The sequence below is a fragment of the Callorhinchus milii genome, unplaced genomic scaffold, assembly GCF_018977255.1.
Source record: "Callorhinchus milii isolate IMCB2004 unplaced genomic scaffold, IMCB_Cmil_1.0 Scaffold28, whole genome shotgun sequence".
NCBI classification, from domain to species: domain Eukaryota; kingdom Metazoa; phylum Chordata; class Chondrichthyes; order Chimaeriformes; family Callorhinchidae; genus Callorhinchus; species Callorhinchus milii.
Genome location: NW_024704769.1, coordinates 4,294,121 through 4,315,706, shown reverse-complemented (window position 1 = coordinate 4,315,706; position 21,586 = coordinate 4,294,121). Strand labels below are relative to the sequence as shown.

Below are 21,586 nucleotides of genomic sequence, written 5' to 3'. Positions count from 1 at the left end.
GGGTCCTCTCGCTTGCGAGGCGAACCCGCTAACCATTGAGCTACAGGGGGTGCGGATGGGGTTCTATGTTAATGCGCTGGGCAGCGGGTGAGGTGGGGCGAGGCGGGGTGAGGCCGATTTCCTTCGGCCTTGTTAAAGGAATACAAATCGACACGCAAGAGGGGATAGCGTTACACTAAAGCGAATGAGAGGCATTTTGCATTTGCCATTAACTCTTCTTAAATGACCCCGCGCATTTCCCATTTCTCCTCACAGGATCTGCCAGGCTCGGCAAATCTAATCCCTTAATAGTCCCTCTGATCACTGGAGTGCTGCCGTTTCATTAGCCGTAAATCAACCAGGAAACAAAACCCCCATCGGAAGCTAATCCGCTCCGAGTCCAAAGCTGAGTCTGCCTCCCTGCCCCATCCGTTAACCTATGACAGCTTTGTATTTGCATATAACAGGAGACACAGGGCTGTGCCGGGGGCCAGCGGGTAACCATATCGATAGACACCGTCTTAATGAGGTTAATTAAGATTATTAATTCCTTAATAATAATCTTTTCATTTGATATAGCTGCCGGGTTTCGCCCACAAAACACACAGTCACCACACTTAACAGTAGGAGTGGAAATCTGTAACTCTCTCTCTCTCCCCCCAAAAAGGCTGTGGATTATGGCTGGATCCATTCACATCTTCAAGACTGAAGTGGAGGGATGTGTGTTAGGTCGGGGGATCAAGGGACATGGGGCAAAGGCGGGTAATTGGAGTTGAGGTACAGATCAGCCATGTTCTAATAGAATGGTGGAACCGGAACAGGCTCGAGGGGCTGAATGGCCTCCTCCTGTTCCTATGAGAAAAACAAGAGATGGGGTGGGGGGTGGGGGGAGAGAAGTAGTGAGGTTTGAAATGAAGGTGCAATTTATATGCTTCTCATCGGAGAGTGTCAGAGCGGGAGTGGATAATTTATCACTCCAGGCATTTGGCAGATGCGGAGAAACTGTTCACTACAGCGGAGACGATTTTTATATTTTTATGTTCCCTCAATGAGGACGGCCTGTGTGTGTGTGTGTGTGTGTGCGTGCGTGTGTCTGTGTGGAGGCGGGGAGGAGAGAGAGAGAGAGGGAGAGGGAGAGACAGAGGCAGAAATAATTGGAAATAAAAGTTCATGATGCAGAAAATAAAAAGGAGATTAAACAGATGTGCGTGTGGTAAGGATCATTGCTTTTGTCCTTTTGCAAATCACTGTACTTTAAGGCAAAGCCTCCTGTTCATTTATATTAACTTAAAAGCTCCACACTTTATTCACGACTGCAGTAATGGCTAATCTAAATGAGTAGACAGTGCGGGCTGGTGGGAGGGAGGACCCTGGCCTTTGATTTGGGTAACTTATGTCTTGGCCAAATTCATCAAAGGTATCGTGTGTGTGTGTGTGTGTGTCTGTGCGTGTGTGTCAGCCCGGCTCAGTGTTTGTGTGTGTGTGTGCGTGAGCCCGGCTCAGTGTGTGTGTGTGTGTGTCAGCTCGGCTCAGTGTGTGTGTGTGTGTGTCAGCCCGGCTCAGTGTGTGCGTGAGTCAGCCCGGCTCAGCGCGTGTCAGCCTAACTAACTAGCTAGCCAACTAACCAGCCGCATTTATGTACGTATTCACCCGCAGACACCAACGCATCGCTCCTGATACCTCGTCACTGAGCCCGTTCCCCCTCGGGAAGTGCTGAGTTATCAGGAAGTTTGCTGCATTGTTTAAGTAGTTGAGCACTGTGTGAATGTGGGGGGAGCCTTTCTCCAGCGCTGAGTTGGCCAAGCACAGAGCTGTGTGACCAGGGCTATTGCAGTCAGGGAAAGGTAATCTCTAACCCAGCTCCACTCTCTCCTGAGTTACACAGCAGGCAATACTGGTTCCCTCTGCACTGACTGAACTAACCCACTCCTGCCCCCCCACCACAGATAATAATAATAATCCTTGCATTAGATACAGCGTCTGATCATGTCTTCCGAGACATCTCGAGGCGCGTCTCAGAATATACTGTAAAGTGTAGTGACCGTGTATTTTGTGGTCGAAAGGCGGCAGCCAATTGCACACAGCGACGTCCCACAAACAGTCGCGGATTCAGTTACCAAATTTTTATCTGACAATCGACTAACAACCGGGTTCCTACTGACTGTGAGGTAAACAGAGGCGAGTGAGTGGAGTAAGGAAACTTTCCTAACATTTCGCCCTGCCCTTCGTGTCTGCAAACCTTTCCGTCCCATTTCCTGCCCCTTCCCCTCTCCCCAAGTAACTGACTCTTTGTAAGCTATTCATCTAGTTCCCTCTTGAAGCCAATATGGATTCTGCCTCAACTGTTGCTCCACATCCTAACCGCACTCTCCTAACTTCCCCATTTGTTCACTTACTAACTCCGGCTGATGAAATTTCAGGAACGGACATCAGAATCCTGCTTACCTGATTCCGGAGAGTATTAGGTGCAGACTGGCAAGAGCCAAGGCTTGGGGGTGGGGGGGGGTGGCGAGCCCAGAGTGTGCGTGGGGTGACTGCTGGAGTCTACCCAGCTAAAACTACACAGCTTGCCATTGACAGTGAGAGAGAGAGAGAGAAATAGCGCTATCTGAGAAGCTTTCCCGCTGGTTGTCCAGGTAGAACCATCTTATTTAGGCTTGCAGGAGCTGAGTGGGATGACTCCCTGCCCCAAGTGACTGGTCGGCCCTTCCAGGTGCTGCCCATGAGCCAGGCCGGGCTGTGCTGTCATCAGCAGCGAGTGCCCTGGGATACTGCGGCCGCTCCTGGCTCAGGAACCGGGACTAGAGACCGTCACAAGAGGACTGGCTCGATTCCCACATTCCGACAGCCTGACCAAATCGCACTCACAGAGCAGGCGGAGGAGTGAGGAGATGTGAGGATTATTATTATTGTTGTTGTTAGTGTCAGAAGTGAATCGCGACGATAACTCTCCCAACAATGTAATTATTAAGCAGCAGTTTTGTTGTGTGGAACATTCGATGTTTACAAGCCTCACTCTCTCGGCTGTAGGTTATTGATAGCGTCATCTGTCAGATGGCTAATGGGGAGCTGTTTGCTTTGTCCTCCCATCCTCGTTAACTAATAGGGTTAGATTGGGCTGGTTGTTTTAATAACACTAGTAATAATCCTTGCATTTGATACAGAGCCTTATCAAGTCAGGAGGACATCCGAAAGCGCTTTGCAGGATTTACTGCGAAGTGTGGTGACTGTGTTTCGTGGGCAAATGTGCACAGCGACGTGCCCGCAAACAGCCGTGCAGCGACCGAGCGATTTTTTTTTATCTGGGGGATTGTCGGCCAGGACACCGGGCGAGAGAGAGAGAGAGAGAGAGAGAGAGAGAGAGAGAGAGAAACTCAAAACCGCAACCTCCTGACACCCCGGAGGTGACAAATTGCCGCAAATCGCTCACGAAACAAACGGAGTTTTTAAAAAAAAGAAAAAAAAAAGTTTTATTTTATCAGTATTTTATCGTGCGGCTTTTTTTTTGCTGTTGTTGAGAGAAACGGGAAACGTGAACGGACAATATATAGTATTTTGCTTAAAAAAATAGAATCGTTTGCAGCATTTTGAGCGCCAATGGGACACAAGTAATAACAAGCCAACCCGCGCGGTTCAGCAAAATAGCTCCTCGCTTTAAAATATATTCCTTCGGTAAAACACGGTGGGTGTATGGCTCACTATTGTGTAAGGATCTGTGTGTGTGTGTGTGTACATGTGTGTGTGTGTGTACATGTGTGTGTGTGCTGGTCACACGCAGGTACATGGCGCCCTCCAGTGGTCGCATTCTGCATTAACGTGGGTTACGATGAATAACAACAACAGTCCCTACAGAGCGCCGCGTCGCGTCTTCGAGACGTCCCAAAGCGCTTCGCAGGACACACTGTCGGGTGAACTGACTGTATATCTTTTCGGTGAAATGCAGCAGCCAATTGGGCACGGCAGGGTCCCCACAAACAGCCGTGGATTCACATTCAGTGACCAAATTATTATTGTTTTTCCTTTTTTTTTTGGTAAGGGATTACTACCCCCGGAAAATGATCCGCCAATCGACTAACCACCGGGTTCCTACCGACTGCTTTGTAAACAGAGGCGTGTGCGCGGAGTAAGAAGACTTGCCTAAGGTTTCGCCCTGTCCTGCCCAGGAATCGAACCCGGAGTCTAACCACTAAGCTACAGGACTCCACTAAGCTACAGATCTTCACGATCAGTGCTAACTGTTCCTGCTTTCACTGGGCGCATTTCCCCATTTTTTTTTCTGGGAACGTCGTTGCGGTTTGCGGGAATCAGAGATCCCGGGGATTTTGAGTAGCCGGGACCCGAGCTCCCATTTTCTTTTCGCTCCACGTTTTAAGTCGACAAAACAAACAGCAGCAACAATAATAGTGCAATAACATTGGGAAAAGCAGCGTTAAAAAAAAGCAGCCCTGACCTGCCTCAGTCGCCCAGACACACATCATTATCACACCGTGTGCTTGGTAACGTTCTCATGTGGACCAGGCAACTGGCCTGAAATATTAATAATTAATAATAATAACCTTTGCATTTGATAGAGCGCCTCATCACGTTGCCGAGACATCTCAAAGCGCTTCACGGGATACACTGTAAAGTGAATTGACTGTATATTTTGTGGCTGAAACACTGCAGCCAATTGCGCACAGCAGCGTCCCCACAAACAGTCGTGGATTGAGTGACAAAATTAATTATTTTTTTGAAGGAATTATGATTCCCAGGAAAGCGATCCGCCAATCGACTAACAACCAGGTTTCTACTTACTGCTGAGTAAGTAGGGGTGCGCGGATAAAGGGAAACGGCCCCACAAAGCAAGAGCGAGCGGGAGGGGGGGTGGTGTGTGTGGAGAGTTAAGTCAGTCAGTGGTTGAGGCCAGGACTGCAGCACAAACACTATGTACAGCAGAGGTTTCCTGGCATTTGCCGAGAGGCCGGGAATACCAAGCGGGATTGGGAAGGAATGCCGGTCTCTCTCCACCAGTCTCTGGGCTCCGTGGTGCCCCCCACCGCGCTGTCCGCACGGAGCTCAGTGCCACACGCCCACCCCCAGCTCACACTGCGCTGGGCTGGCACTGTCTCACACTCAGCAACCAATGTCTGAAACACATAGAGCAGAGATGTCACCACAGATCACAGTCCAGGGAATGCGCAGCACAGGGGAGTGTGGATGCACAGTGTAGAGGCAGCTTTATACAGCGCCTTGCCACGTCAGTGAGATGCCTCAAAGCGCTTCATGGGATATACCGTAAAGTGTAGTGACTGTGTATTTTGTGGACAAAACGCGGCAGCCAATTGCGCGCAGCAGAGTCCCCACAAACAGTCGTGGAGTGAGTGACCAAATTATTATTATTTGAAGGTAGTATCCCTTGGAAAAGCGATCCGCCAATTGAATAACAGCCAGGTTCCTACTTACTGCTACGTAAACAGAGGCGTGTGTGTGTGGAGTAAGGAAACTTGCCCAAAGTTTTGCCCTGTCCGGGAATCGAAGCCAGGTCCTCTGGCTTGTGAGGCGAGAGCACTAACCACTACACTACAGGCCTCCAGGTTAGTGATACGCGGAGTTTAGTACCTGCGGTTTAGATGAGTTTACGAGCGATTTTCTTCCTGTAAGTGCGCCTCTCTGAGACGTTCCTCTTGACTTTGACGGTGGGCTTCTGCTCCAGATTGAGGGAGGGGCTGGAGTGAGATTTTTTCATCCCTCCCTGCTCTCCCTCTCCCTCCAGCGACTCAAACAGCAGAGTCTCCAAAGCATCTAGGTCCTCACTCCCCGCTCTCAGCTTCGCCCGCAGCAAACGCACGTACATCTCGTGCCGGCTCTTCTGTTATGGGCACAAGAGCAACAACATCAGCCATGATATCAACAACAACAACAGCAACAACAACATCAACAACAACATCAACAACATTAACATCAACAACAGCAACAACATCAACAACAACAGCAACAACAACATCAACAACAGCATCTTGTTTCAGTAATAATCCTTGCATGTGATATTGCGCCTTATCACGTCTCAAAGCGCTTAAGCTAAACCTTGGGAGGTCACCTCACCTCGTACTCCAGGTACTCCTGCTTGACCTTGTGCTCCTCCAACTCCTTGGCTTTGCCCTTCCTGCCCCCGGGGCTCAGCTCGTGGTCCTCCAGCTCCTCCCTCACCCTCAGCAGCGAGGCGTTGTGAGAGGCCAGCTGCTGCTCCTGCCAATCACAGTGCCGAGAGAAATCACCTACTGTCATTGGCCAGGACTGAGCCCTGCCCCCTCAGGGGGACGTCCCATAGTCCCGCGCAGGGCGGAGCCAATCTGAGAGAGAGAGCGCGGGGTGGGGGAGGGGGGGGTGAAAGGGGGATGGAGTCCAGTTGAGAGAGTAGGGTTGGTGGGAGTGTTAGAGGGATGGAGTAAGTGGGGATGGAAGGAGGGAGAACGTACCTGAAAGACGGAGCGGAGGATTAAAGAGGGAGGGATGGAGTTAGTGAGGGAGGGGGGTGGAGGGATGGATCAAGAACGTACCTGAGAGTGTTTGGAGACGGAGGAAGGGAGGATGGGGCGGCTGAATTTCCGCTGGGAGCCGATGGCAGCCGGGAACGGTGGGGAGGAGAACATGGCCGCCACCAGGTTGATGCGTGTGATCCAGGAGTTCATCTCTTCCGCGCTCCTAACACAGGAGACACACACGTGTCAATATGCAGCACGCTACATGCTTCGCTCACAAGCACGCTGCAGGTGAATGTCAACACACTGTAGGCGGAGCCAGCATGCTCCAGGAGTCAACACGCGACAGGTGATGTTGATGTTGACGTTGATAGGCGTGGCTGAGATGGGTGAAAGGCAGGGGAAGGGCTGGGGGAGGCAGGACCTGCCCTCGGGAAGAGAAGAGGGAGGGGCAGTGGGTGGGGCAGGGGAGGCGAGGCCTGTCCTGGGGGCGGGTACTCACTGGGCCTGGAACAGGAAGATGCGCCAGTCTGCTGTCTGGAGCTGGAAGACGTGAGGCCTCTTGTGGTAGCGCGAGGCTCTGCTGGCCAGAGAGTGATGGACACTGATAGCCTCCTCTGACCACTGCTTGTCAGCCTGATACTCATCCTGGAAGAGGGGGGTGGAAAGGTGGGAGAGAGTGGGGGACATTACACAGTGTTCAACTCAAACTAACCCCCGCCCCCTTCTCCCCCTCGAGACATCCCGGTCATGGATTCGGTGAACGATTGTTGGCCAGGACAGCGGGAGAGAGAAATTCCCTTCTCTTTTCCAACAGCAGGAGATCTTTAACGTCCACCTGAACAGGCAGTGAGGTTTAACGTCAATACAGCTCCCCCCACCTCCCACAGCGCTGCATTGGAGCATCAGCTTAGAGTATGTGATGTGGAGTGGGGCTCGAACCCACAACCTTCTGCCTCGGAGGCGATTGAGGATTAATTATGGGGCAAGGGCCGGTAATTGGAGTTGAGGTACAGATCAACTATGATCTAGTAGAATGGCGGAACAGGCTCGAGGGGCTGAATGGCCTTCTCCTGTTTCTATGTTCCAATGAGAGTACTACCACTGAGCCAAGCTGACACACACTTTAGCCGGGCTTTTACTGAGAGCCTGACAGTGAGTTGGGAACATGCCCTCGTTTTCTCTCTCTCCTGTTACTGTACCTTCAGCAGGTAGATAATGATGCCCTTCAGGACGCTGTAGAAGGTTTTCCAGCTCCTCTTGCCCCAGGGAGCTGTAAGACACACGGGGTCGTCAGTGAGGGGTGACAGATATCCAGCCTGACCCACCATCACCCCTTCAGCAGTGAGGAGCCACAAACTGGGGCTCAAGCGAATACAGTCAATGGGTCAGTTCCAATCTCCTCGCCCTGACCCATACTCCATCCGCTCCCCGATCTTCTCTTACTGCATCATTTGCTCCTCCCAGTGCTCTCCAGCAGCCCCCCTCCTGCCCGCCACCCCCCCCTCTCCCCCCCCACACTCACTTTTCTTGCCATCGATATCGGCATGGGTCTTGCGGCTCAAGAAGCCCTGTTTGTACGTGACGGCTTTCTGATCCTGGGGCAACTGTACAAAGGGCTTTCCCTTCCCACTGCCTGGCTTCACACAGCACTCCTCTCCTCCCACTGTCGCGTTCTGTACATCCTCCTGGTCTCTGTAACAACATCACCATCATCATCATCAACAACTGCTCCCGTCACACCAGCTGTCATCATCATCAACAACAACAACAACACATGACATTTACACGACCACTTTCACGAAGTGGGGGACGTCCCAAGGCGCTGGACAGTCAGGGATTTGAACCCGAGCTGGGGGTTGGGATCAGGAGGGGTGGAGGGCAAGGAGGGTGGGGGGTAGGAGGGGAGGGAGGGGAGAGGAAGGGAGCTGTCTTGAGCCAATGACTCTCCACTGTTACTCACATGGCCCATTCCAACTTCTCGTTCTTGATAGAATGATACAGCGTCTGTGGAAAAGAGCAATGTCAGGGATCAACAACAACAACTTGCCTTTACACAGCACCCTTCACGTGGGGCAGTGTCCCGGAGTGCCTATCAATGGCGGAACTCGACTCCGAGTCAGGGGGAGGGAGAGGAGGACGTGTCTAACACACAGCTGAATTCTCACCTTCAGGATGTCCTTTGAGAAATCCTTTCCATCGTTCATCCCTTCCAGGTTCATGATGAATTCCTGACTTGACATGCTCTTCCCCAGATTCTGATAAGACGGGAAAGAAGGCGAGAAGACGCGATCAGAGGGTTAAAATATTAATAACCATAATAATATTCGTTACATTCAATTTCGCCCACAAAACACACAGCCAATTCACTTTACAGTATATTCTGTGAAGCCCTTTGAGACATGATAGGGCCCTGTAACAAATGCAAGGATTGTTATTATTAGTATCACACCTTTTGTATCAGGAGGACGTCTGAAAACGCTTCGCAGGATTTCACTGTAAAGTGTAGTGACTGAATGTTTTGCGGGTAAACGTGGCAGTCAATTTGCACACAGGGACGTCCCCGTAAACAGTCGTGAAGCGAGCGAGCGAAGTTATTTAGGTGATTGTCGGCCAGGACACCGAGAGAGAGAGAGAGAGAGAGAGAGACACTCCCTTCTCTTTTCCAACATCCGACTGATCAGGGCCCAGTGGAGGGGGAGTGAGTGAGGTTTAAGGTCTCGTCCGAAAAGGACGGAGTCTTCGACAATGCAGGGCTCGCTCTCTCTCTCCCTGTCTCTCCCCCCAACTCTATGCTGGAGCATCAGCCTGGACTGTGAGCTCAGAGACCCCGACGTATGTGTGCGTGTGTGTGTGTGTGTGTGTGTGGGGGGCTTGATCCCACAACCTCCTGACTCGGAGACTTGCACAACTCACATTCGCTGTTGTGTACGGCCACACGCTGATACTCACCTGACCGTGCAGGTCTGTGTTCAGCAGCATGAGAGCGCAGGTCAGTGTGTGAACCCCATCTACACGAGAGAGAGAGAGAAAAAAGGTCAGACGCGGCTACAAGACAACACTAATAATAATAAACCTGACATCGGATGTGGGGCCTTTCGCGTCGGGAGGACGTCTCAAAGCGCGTCACAGGCTTTCACCGTAAAGTGTAGTGACTGTGTGTTTTTGTGGGCGAACGCAGCAGCCGGTTTGCGCCCGGCGACATCCCCCCAAACAGCCATGAAGCGAGCGAGCGATTTTATCTTGGGGACTGTCGGCCAGGACACCGGGAGAGAGAGAGAGAGACTCCTTTCTCGTTTGCTGACAGCGCCCCGGGAGATCTTTAATATCCACCTGAACACATGCAGAGATACATTTAACGACACGTGTATAGACACACCTATACACACTCACGTGTGAATACACACACACACACACCTATACCCACACTGTGAGTGTGAGCACCCGGACACAACCAACAACAACAACAACATGTATTTACGCAGCCCCCACCCCCCCTCGCACAGGCGAGCGTCCCGCAGCGCCGGACAAGACTTCAGCGTGAGGTGCGGTGGCCGACCTTGGCTGGTGCTGGTGTGGGGGTTGCAGAGGTGGAAACGCTGTGAGAAGTGGTTCAGGACCCGCTCGCGCTCCTGTGTCTCGCCTGTCAGTGGGAATGCCTTCAGGAAATTCCTACAGGAGAACAGAGCCAGAGGGAGGTTTCTGTTAGCTCAGGGTATCAAGGGATACGAGGCCAAGGTAGTTCATTGGAGTTGAGGTACAGTTCATCCATGATCTAATAGAATGGTGGAACAGGCTCGAGGGGCTGAATGGCCTCCTCCTGTTTCTATGTGTTAGTCAGTCAGCCCTGTGAGATTTTTCATTGTTAATAAATCCAGGGCAATAAACAATTGAAATCAGAAGAAGAAAGGATGTAAACAACAACAACAACAAATACAACATTACATTTGTATAAAAGGACATTGGGATGGGGACACAAAGGATATCGAATCTTGCAGCACAGGAGGAGGCCATTCGGTCCATCGGCCGGTCGGCTCTTTGAAAGGAAAGAGCTACCAACTAGTCCCCACTCCCCCGCTCTTACGCCCAACTAGTCCCATTTCCCTGCTATTAACCCAACTAGTCCCTCTCCCCGCTCTTACCCCAACTAGTCCCAATCCTCCGCTCTTACCCCACAGCCCTGCACATGGTTCCTTTCCAAATATCTATCCAATTCCCTTTTGAAAGCTACAGTCGAATCTGCTTCCACCCACCCTTGCAGACAGTGCAGCAGTAGAGTGGAATGCAAGACATAAAGATTGTTGACACGGCTGTGGTTGGGATCTGGTATCATGACAAACATTGGCCTTGCTTCCGTCTGCTCCACACCGCCCCCTTCTTCCTCCCCACTTCGCCTCCCCCGCTCCCCTTTCTTACCTCAGAGCCTGGTCCAAGTCCATGCCGGTAAAGTCAAAGAACTTCAGGTATTCCTCAGCCACCGTCTGACTGAACTCGTTACTGCGACAGAACACATGGGAGAGAGGTTCAGGGTGATGCGTGTATATATATGAGTTACAGTGAGGGGGGTACCAGCCTGCAAGTGCTGTCACCTCCAAGTCAGCAGGCTGTGGGTTCGAGCACCCCCGCCCCCACATTGTGCGCAATTGGCGGTCGTGTTTCGCCCACAAAATACACGGTCACTGCACTTTACAGTATTCCTGTGAAGCGCTCTGCGACATCCCGACGACGTGATAAGGCGCGATATCAAATGCAAGGATTATTATTATTATGAATATTTATTAATAATTATTACTATTTTATTAATAGTTATATTAATACAATAGATTTGGTATAAATGTAGTAAACAAATATAACACAATTATTTACATTTTAAAATAATAATAATAATACACAAAATACGGTAATTTGGTCACACAATCCACGATTGTTTGTGGGACACTGCTGTGAGCAATTGGCTGCCATGTTTCACAAAATACAGTCACTAAACTTTGCAGTGTATTCTGTGAAGCGCCTTGCAATGTCTCGACGATGTGAAAAGGAGCCGTATCAAATGTGAGGATTATTATTAATAATAACTATATTATTAACATATCATTATAACGATGAACTATTAGGAATAATAATAGTATAATTACTTTTTCCCCAGGTAAGGAGCCACATCTGTTCTCTTAAAGCCGTCCAGATGGTAGAGTTTGCTGGCCAGCCTCTGTGCTGCCCCCTTGTCCACCACATTGCCGTTACTCAGGTGGGTGTTGGCGTCTGTTGTCCCCTCTGTGTTGGGGGTGTCCGGGGCTGCTTCAGGCTGACTTTCTGTTCTTGCACCAGCCCAGTCCTCCCACTCACTCACAGCCCTGTTACATAACGCAAATTACTCTATTTATTGTGGAGCCGCCACAGTGTAGGAGTTAGCGTGCTCGCCTCGCAAGCCAGAGGATCCGGGTTCATCTTGATTCCTGGCTGGGACAGGGCAAAACATAGGCAAGTTTCCTTACCCCCCCACCCACACACACACACACACATACGCACAAACATATGCCTATGTTTACTTAGCAGTAAGTAGCATCCCGCTTGTTAGTTGATTGGCGGATCGCTTTCCGGAAGTAAAAAAATAATTCCATCACTCAATTCACGACTGTTTGTGGGGACGCTGCTGTGCACAAATGGCTGTCGCATTTCGCCCACAAAATACAGTACTACACTTTACAGTGTATTCTGCGAAATGCTTTTGGACGGCTCAGCAACATGATAAGGCACTGGATCAAATGCAACGATTATTATTATTATTATTATTATTTGGCCAGCCTGATTGAGAATTCCACGTGTCCCACCTACACAGGTGGAAATTCCTGTGACGAGAATGGAATGCTCACTTGCTCTCACTCTCTCCCTGGAGGGAGACATCCTGCTTGCCTAATTCCGGAAGGTATTATTCTTGGTGGTGGGGGGGGGGGGGGGAAGCCCAGAGTGTGCGTTGGGGTAACTGCTGGAGTCTAACCATCTAAACCCACGGAGCTTGCTCACTGCTTGTTCAGCTAGGACCACCCTGCCCGTTAATCGGGGCTTTGGCTTGCGGGGTTAACATCTCCTGGGATTTGTGAGGGTGGGAGGTGAAGGGTTAAGTCTGCAATGAGCTAACGATGTGTTCTTACATGGGTGTGCATGGTCCTGGCATGTACGTGCTCTCTCCACGCTCTGTGACCAACTCCTGTTCAGTCACTGTCTCAGCCGGGGGCTGCATGTCCGCCAAAGAGACTCCGCTCTCCTCCTCCGCAGACTCCTCCCGGAGTGTCACCGCCACCCCCGCAGGCAGACCGAGGGTCTCGGGGTCGCTAGGCTGCGGGCTTGGTGCCCGGTGGGGGGAGGGGGGTTCCCAGGCCCCCTGGTTACTCTCGGTCGTGATGTCCGTCATGTGCGAGCTGCAGATGGGCAGTTCCTCTGCTGTCGTCCTCTCCACCTCCCACCTCTGCGCTGCCAACTTCTCAGATAGAAACACAGCGAGTTACTTATAACTGGGAAACATTTCTCCAACATCAACTCCCTTCGCTCCCTCCTCAACTCAAAACTCCGTCCTCTGTCCCCCTCTGCAACGTGTAGTGACTGTGTTGTGCTTTGTGGACCGACCGACCTGAAGTGAGCGAGCGATTTTAATGGGGGGGGGGGGGAGAGGAACTCCCTTCTCTTTTTCCGGACAGCGTCGCGGGGGAAGATCTTTAACACCTGCCCGAACAGGGCACAGACGGGGAGTGAGTGAGGTTTGACGTCTCATCCGACAATGGGGCGCTCACGTGCTCTCACTCTCTCTCTCTCTCCCCCCAGCGTCAGCTTGGACTGTGAAGTCAGAATACCCAACGTGGAACTTGAACCCGCAACCATCTGACTCAGAGAGGTGAGAGCGCAAGCGAATGACTGGGCCTGGCTGAAACCTACAGTGCCATTGTTTTTGTTTCAACGCTCCAGGCCTATAGTTCCCGATATATTCGAAGCAATGGAAAACGTATCAGGAATTTTCCTGGTGTGAGCTGACTAATTTCTTGTTTAAACTGAGCATTCCTGAAAATCCTTCGAATAAACAGACTTAACCACCTTCTTCTGTTTCGATGACTCAAACGGTGCCCGGATAAACACCTCCAGGCACTTGTTAGCCTAACCTAAACCCGTACTAACCGATCCCCTCCCCCGGCTCGGTGTCATGCTCCACCACCACTCTGTGTGAGGGACGGTGTAAATACAAGTTGTTGTTGACCATTGGTGGTCGAGCCTTCAGTATCTCTGCCCCCCACCCTCTGGAATTCCATCCCACATTTCCCTCGCCTCCTTCAAGGCTCGTCTCAAGACCCTCATCTTCAACTGTGCCTTCGGCCACCCTCCAGATCCTGACCACCAGCTCGGGTCCAGGTCAATGACTGTCCAGGGCCTTGGGACGTCCTGCTGACGTGATACGCGTCGTGTAAATGTCACGGAAAGAGAGAGAGAGAGAGAGAGGGGGGGGGGGAAGCCCTTACCTCGCTGTGTGCTGGTTCCCTGTCCTGTTGCCCAGAGACTTGTCCCCAGGAGAGGGTTGGAGTGAGACCGCTCTCTGGCTGCTGGCCGGGTGGGACCTCTCTAGCTGCGCCACCCTCCTCAGGGGTGAAGAGCCCAGTCACAGCCGTAGCTGTGATCAACATCAGTTCAGGGCAGCCTCTGAGCTCGGCTCTGCCCTGGTCCTGCCTGGTCCCGGGAGTGGCGACGGGGACGAAGGCCTGGTTCTGCTGCCACACGTCCTGATGCAGGAACGGCGTGTCCGGGACCTCCAACACCATGTGTCTGGGCAGCGTTCCCGGCTCAGAGGAGCTGTCCATGGGGCTTGAACCCGCCTCCGTCCATCTCCCCACCCCCCCCTTCTCCTCCTCCTCGCTCTCCTCTGTGGACGAGCTTGGGTTTCTGGTGTCCGTGATGGCCCACTCCGGGTTGCCAGCAAGTCTTCTGGAATCTTCCGGGGAGCGGTCGTCCGAAGCCTGGCCGCCTCTGGTCAACAGGACCGCCTGCACCCAGTGGCAGCCCTCCTCGTCGCTCTCCAGCGGGCTGGAGCCCCCCGAGCTCTCCTTCTCCCCTTCTCCCCTGACTTGCGTGTCAGCAGGTGTGTGTTCATGCTCATCCTCAAGGCTGTAGGCCGGGCTTTGCCAGAGCTGGGGGGTTGTGATGCTGTGTGAGGACGAGGGCGAGGGGGAGCTTGTGGGGATTGAGTTGGGATTGTGACTGTCATCTGGTCTGGCCTCTAGCCACGAGATGTCCAGCTCAGTCCCCTCCTCTCCCGAGTCAACACCGACCTCCTCTAGGTCAATCTCATTCACCCATGAGTCAACCCCAGCTCTGCCTGGCTCTATCCCATCTTCCCCTGACTCTATCCCATCTTCCCCTGACTCTGTCCCATCGCCCTCTAGCTCTATCCCATCTCCCTCTAGCTCTGTCCCATCTCCCTCTGGCTCTGTCCCATCTCCCTCTGGCTCTGTCCCATCTCCCTCTGGCTCTGTCCCATCTACCTCTGGCTCTGTCCCAGCTCCATCTGACTCTATCCCACCTCCCCCTGGCTCTATCCAAATTTCCTGTGAGTCAATCCCAACTACCCCTGGGTTTGTCCAGTCCTCCCCTGGGTCAATCCCATCCTCCCTTGGATCTGTGTTGTCCTCCTCTGGGTTGGGGTTAGAGTTGGGAAAGGGATAGGGGTTTGGGTTGAAGATGGGGAAGAGAATAGAGCTGGGGGTTAGGTTGAGAATGGGGTTGAAGATGGGGTTAGGGCTGGGGTTGGTGTTGAGAATGGGACTGGGGTTGAGGATGGGGTTGGGGCTGGGGTTGAGGATGGGGTTGGGGCTGGGGTTGAGGATGGTGTTGGTGTTGGGGATGGGGTTGAAGATGGAGTTAGGGCTGGTGTTGAGGATGGGATTAGGGCTTGAGTTGGTGTTGAGGATGGGGAACAGTGTCGTTGTGAAGAGGTGACTGGAGCTCCCAGCCTGTGGATGTGATGCCGGCAGGAAGCCCTGGATCTCCTCACTGAGACTCTCCTCGCTGTCTTTCAGGTCCTCGGGATCAGAGACATTCAGCACGTCCCAGATATCCATCCCCGGCTTGGAGCTGGAACTTTCTGGAACTCCGAATCCTCCGCAAGGTGTTGCTGAGTGACAGGGGGTGATGGTCAGTGGATCTTCATGGCGACCTGACAGATAGCATCCAGAATGAGCATCAAACTAACTAACATTTACACAGTGCCATTCACGTCTGGAGGATGTCCCAAGGCACTGGACATTCAGGGATTTAATAAATAATAATAATCTTTGCAAGTGATATAGCATCTTATCACGTCTTCGATACATCTCAAAGCGCTTCACAGGTTATACTGTAAAGTGCAGTGACTGTGTATTTTGTGGGCGAAACGCAGCAGTGTCCCACAAACAGCCGTGGATTGAGTGACCAAATTATTATTATTTATTTTTTGAAGGAATTATTATCCCCAGAAAGTGATCTGCTGGGTTCTTAAATTACTGCCAAGTAAACCGAGGCGTGTGCGTGGGAGTTAGGAAACTTGGCTAAGGTTTCGCCCTGCCCGGCCGGGAACCATAACCCAGGTCCTCTCGCTTGCGAGGCGAGCGCTCTTGAGCTACAGGGATTACTATTAAATTATTATTATAAAGCGTCAGGCCTGCCTGCTTTGTGTGCTTGATAGGAGACTGAGGAGGGAGATGGCAGGTTAGTGATGTGCGGCAGGATGTGAGTGGTTGACGTTGACAGCAAAGACATCCTGTGTCGTCCTCTGTGCAGGTAGCTACAGGGGATTTGCAACGAGACAACACACAGACAAGGCGGATAGACTGCCTCAGCCACAGCCTCTGCCTTAGAGGTTTCTAGACGTGCGTGCTAATGTTAAACTCTGTCATCCGCTGATCACAGCCAGACTCAGGGGACTAACTTCAGTGAAATAATATTATAGAATAATCCGTCTTCACAGGATATGGTGTACGCACTTGGCTGCCATGGTTCGCCCACAAAATATACAGTTAGTTCTGCGAAGCGCTTTGAGACGTCTCGAAGACCAATAAGGCACTATATCAAATGCAAGGATTATTATATTACTATTATGTGCTGTAAAGTGAATGGACTGTGCATTTCTTTTAACGGGAGAAACGTGGCAGCCAATTGCGCACAGCAGTGTCCCACAAACAGCAGTGGATTGAGTGACCATATTTTTTTTGAGGAATTATTACCGCCGGAAAGCAATCCGCCAATCGACTAACAAGCTAGGTAAACAGAGGCGTGTGTGCGTGTGGGGAGTAAGGAAACTTGCCTAAGGTTTCGGGACGATTCCCTGCCCCAAGTGACTGATTGGCCTTTCCAGGTCCTGCCCATGAGCCGGGCCGGGCTGTGCTGTCATCAACAGTGGGACACTGCGGCCCCTCCTGGCTCAGGAACCAGGACTAGAGACCGGCACAGAGGGATGGGGGGGTCTCGATTCCCACTTTCCGTTGCCAAACACGTCACCTTGTGCCTAATTCAGCTCCACCACAATCTTGACCTCATCCTGAACCTGATGATGACCCCGACCTTGGCTTGTCTATGCGTGTATGTGTGTGTGTGTGTGTCTATGTGTGTGTATTTGTGTGAATTGTTTGCCCGTGTGTGTGTATTACCTGTGTGTCTGCGTGTGTAAGTGTTTCTGTGTGTATGTGTGTGTAAGTGTATTTGTGTGTGTCTGCATCTGGGTGTGGGATCATCTCTTAATCTGTGTGTGCGTGTGTATATCTGTGTGTGTGTGTATCTGTGTATGTATGTGTGTGTATGCGTGTGTATTTCCGTGTGTGTGTGTGTGTGTGTGTGTGTGTGCGTGTCAGCATCATTGCCTCTCTCCACGCTCTCTCAGCACCTCTTCCCTGGGGGTGTGATGGGCAGGGAATGACTCAGTGTGAGTGAGGGCTGAACATGAACACGCAGTGTAATTATGGGCAGTAGTGTTTGTGTGTGTGTGTGTGTGTGTGTCTGTGTGTGTACAGCAGCCTGTCCCATCCACCCGCGGGGCGAGGAGAGAGACAGAGAGTCAGAGACTTGGCTAAACAAAATCTAAACTCACCGGCTTGTTTCCGCGTGTACCAAAACCACTCCAAAATCCCTTGGCTCAGTCTCGCTCTCCACACACACACCTCCCCCTTTCTCCCGAATTAAACAGTCGTTTTTTTTAACAACACACACACACACACACACACACAGAAAAATTTTTGCTCCGTCAAGCAAATCCAGTTTGACACAGCCTCTTGTGCGAGTTGCTGCAAGTTCACTTCCTTCCGCACACTCAGAACTCAGAGGCAGTGGGAGGTTTCTGAGTGACTGAATAGACAGGCAGACAGGAGGCAGGGAGGGAGGCAATGTGAAACAAAAGTCTCTTGGTAACCTCACTCGGGCAGGAAAGGTTGATTTGGCTTTGGAAGGGAGATTGCGAGAGAGAGAGAGAGAGAGAGAGAGAGAGGGTGAGAGAGAGAGAAAGAGGGAAAGAGAGAGAGAGGTAGAGAATGCAATGTAACTTTTCAGTCTCCCTCCCTCGTTCTAGGATTGACAGTGACCCCCCCATTACCCCACTTTGGATAAATCATAATAATCCTTGCATTTAATACAGCGCCTCATCATGTCGTCGAGATGTCTCAAAGCGCTTCACCGCACAACACTGTACAGTGGAGTGACCGTGTGTTCTGTGGCCGAAACACGGCAGCCATTTGCGCGCAGCAGTGTCCGACAGACAGCTGTGGATTGAGTGACCCTATTATTATTATTACTTTATTGTATTTATTTGAAGGGATTATTAACCCCGGAAAAGCGATCCGCCAATCGACTTAACAACTGGGTTCCGATTTCCTGCTCGGTGAATCGAGACTGGCTTGTTTGTGGAGTAAGGAAACTTGCCTAAGGTTTCACCCTGCCCGGGAATTGAATCCAGGTCCTCTCGCTTGCGAGGCGAGTGCTCTAACCGCTGAGCTACAGGCCTCGACAGTGACCGCTTAATAATCCATATATCACCCCACTGTCATCATTGCATCTCTCGCCAATGACATCCAGTCACTGATAAGATCTGATACAGGAAACTGCGTGGGTCTAACCAAACTGAGTACGATTGCACCGTCTGTGTTTTTTTTTCAAGTGACTTCCTTTTCTAACAAAGAGGTTTTTTTTTAAAAAAAAATAAGAATCACCTATTTTCAGGCCTTGACAGGTTGAGCCCAGCCTGCGGCTCAGACTCCAAGGTTGTGGGTTCAAGCCTCCCTCCCTCCCTCCCCGCCACCCGCCCGCTCCACATGTCAGGGCCTCACAATCCAGGCTGACACTCCAGCGCAACACTGGGGGGAGAGTGAAAGAGACAGAGAGAGAGAGAGAGGGAGGAGCGCCACATTGCCAGAGGCACAGTCCTTTGGATGAGACATTCAATCACTCCCCGACTGTTCCCCTTCAGGTGGATGTTAAACATAACCCATGGCGCCGTTGGAAAAGAGAAGGGAGTTTCCCTCTCTCTCCCCCCACCCCCACCACCTGATGTCCTATCTGACAGCACCCCAGATAAAATTGCTCGCTCGCTTCACGGCTGTTTGCGGGGATGTCTTGGTGCGCAATTTGGCTGCCACGTTCACCTACAAAGCACACAGTCACTACATTTTAGAGCAAATCCTGTGAGGCGTTTTAAGATGCCCTCCTGACTTGAAAGGCACTGTGTCAAACGTAAGGACAGAATGACAACTCTTTGTGTTTGATCCAAAATTAAGTAATATATAAATACAAAATGTACATTGATATACATAGAGCCTTTCATATTGCGAGGACTTGATTAAGTTTGATGTTTAATTAAAGGCGCTATACAAATGTAATCTTGTTGTTGTTGTTGTATTATATCTAATTAATCTAAGTGCTCTGAGACGCTATCCCATGTGAATGCAAGTGGTTGTTGTTGTTATTGACGGGAGTTCCATCCCCGGGTTTGTGACAAGTGTAAAATGACAGGATGTCTGCTAACCCACACCAATTCCTGTCACAGGAAACACACATTTACGTGGCTTCAACTGTTGGTCAATGTACTGATGGTTCCTGCAGCTCTGCTCTCAGCACCTTCACAATCACTTCCAGCCAACGCACCCCACCCCACTCCCACCCTGCCATCGCCTCTCAGCGACCACAAAAAATGGGACACCTCGGTCAACACTTCACAATGCTTACTGACCGTGAGTGCGAGAGAGTGTCTGTCAACGTATGAGAGTGTCTGTGACCATGTGAGGGTTTGTATGTGAGAATTTGTGTGTGTGAGAGTGTCTGTGGCTGTGTAAGTGTGTGTGTGAAAGTGTGAATGTGAGTGAGTGTGTTTGTGAGCATGTGTGAGTGTGAGGGTGTGTAAATTCCCTCTCCAGTTCCCCGGATGGGTTAAAGTCAGTGCAAGGTGGGAGGGAAAGAGAGGGGAAAATTGTGTTCATGATAGAAATGTCGCAACCGCATACCCAGGCACACAGGATGTCTTACCCAGGCCAGGAAGTGGGCACTGAATGACTAAGGTAGAGACCACAATGAAACTATTCCTTTCCCGTTAAAAACACGAAAGGCAAAATCAAATTCAAAGAATATTTGCAACGGTGAGGGCCGTCCTGACCAACAATCCCCAGATAAAACTGGCCCCGAGCTTCATAATAATAATAAATAATAATCCTTAGGTTTGATACGTGTTTGGTGGCACTTTGCTGCGCACAAATTGGCTGATGCATTTCGCCCGCAAAATACACAAATTCCAAATCCCGACGTGGGGCCTTGTTCCCACGCAACCTTCCGATTCGGAGGCGAGAGGTGCCATCCACTGGGCCGGGCTGACACACGAGTCGTGGTAAAGCAGGTTGAAACTGAGGTGAGAGTGAATTTCTGCGAGCAGAGAGGTAAGGCTGAAACACACTGACTCACACAGCTGCAGGCTGTGAGAAACCGAATTATTGTTATAAGGCAGTACAGAGCCACGTTACACAGAATGACATAAATCACGGAAATAGGTCAAATATAAGGATTATTATTGTTCACCCCAACTAGACACTGCCTGTGTTTATACTCCATACTAGCCCCCACTCTTCCTACTCCCCTCTCCCACATCCTTCTATTCCCCTCTCCTACGCCCTTCTATTTCCTCTTCTATTCCTCTCTCCCACTCCCCTCTCTCCCTTCTCCCACACCCCTCTACTCCCCTCTTCCACACCCCTCTATTCCCCTCTCCTACACTACCCTATTCCCCTCTCCTGTCGCTCAATCCACGACTGTTTGTGGTACACAGCTGTGCGCAAATTGGCTGCCATATTTTGCCCAGAAAATGAACAGTCACTACACTTTGCAGCATATCCCGTGAAGCACTTTGAGACGTCTCGAAGACGTGATAAGGTGCTACATCAAATGCAAGGATTATTATGATTATTATGTATTTATACTTGTGCCTAACTCGCAGCTCTGGATAACTCGACAGTGAGTCCCTTTCCCTCGCAGTGACGAGTTATCAGCAGTTTTTAAGATCCTGAAGGGAATAAATATTCCACGATCATAAGCTGTTTTATCCTGTACTGAACAGTAGAACCAGAGGACACGGCCTGCGGTTGACGGGAGCGTAAATTCAAAACAAATCTGCGGTGACACTACTTCAGTGAGTGAGCAGTAAACGTATGGAACAGGCTCGCTAGGGAGACAGACGGTGGAAGCAGAAAATGTTGTTTGTCTCGAGAACAAATGAGATAGATTTCTGTTAGGAAATAATATCTGGGTTTAATTTGGGACACGACATGTCAAGCGACTGCCAGGATGGTGGAAGGCGAACTGGATTGGTCTTTTTTTGCCAACAAATCTTTGTGTTCTTGTACTGTGCAACTCTGTCCTTTCTCCCGATTGTGTCAGTCACATCCTGTCATTCTCTCACCCAGGCCCTGAAAATCCTCCCGATCTGTAAACTGTACCATGAGTCACAGGCAGGAAATGTACTCACTCGGCCCGAGAGTAAGGGCAGTCCATTATACTGTAATCAAGGATTTCATGAAACTATAAATAGTTGAAGATAAAAAATGTAATCCAAAATGTTACATCTGCCCCCTACATCTGCGTCTTACTCCGTCACAGGGATGGAAATAATTATT

At 50.8% G+C, this 21,586-nt stretch overlaps 1 protein-coding gene across 1 annotated transcript; it reads right to left on the bottom strand.

The window, feature by feature from the left end:
* Window positions 1-4,744: 4,744 nt before the first annotated feature.
* Window positions 4,745-14,911, bottom strand: LOC103187803 (PH and SEC7 domain-containing protein 1). The gene is made up of 15 exons (XM_007907464.2): window positions 13,940-14,911; window positions 12,587-12,912; window positions 11,573-11,788; window positions 10,854-10,934; window positions 9,997-10,109; window positions 9,390-9,448; window positions 8,606-8,695; window positions 8,401-8,444; window positions 7,963-8,132; window positions 7,640-7,710; window positions 6,940-7,085; window positions 6,516-6,660; window positions 6,061-6,204; window positions 5,578-5,827; window positions 4,745-5,105 (listed from the first exon to the last, which is right to left on the bottom strand). Exons 1-14 carry the CDS (start codon window positions 14,273-14,275, stop codon window positions 5,585-5,587), a joined length of 2,184 nt encoding a protein of 727 aa, XP_007905655.2. The 5' UTR covers window positions 14,276-14,911; the 3' UTR covers window positions 4,745-5,105; window positions 5,578-5,584.
* Window positions 14,912-21,586: the final 6,675 nt, after the last annotated feature.

What these genes read in the sequence shown, in the direction of transcription:
- LOC103187803 (XM_007907464.2), bottom strand. Translation starts at nt 14,275, where the DNA reads ATGGACAGCTCCTCTGAGCCGGGAACGCTGCCCAGACACATGGTGTTG. An exon ending in TCTCAAAGGACATCCTGAAG is followed by an intron (nt 8,445 to 8,605) that starts GTGAGAATTCAG and finishes TCTTTTCCACAG; the next exon opens with ACGCTGTATCATTCTATCAA. An exon ending in AGGAGTACCTGGAGTACGAG is followed by an intron (nt 5,828 to 6,060) that starts GTGAGGTGACCT and finishes TGCCCATAACAG; the next exon opens with AAGAGCCGGCACGAGATGTA.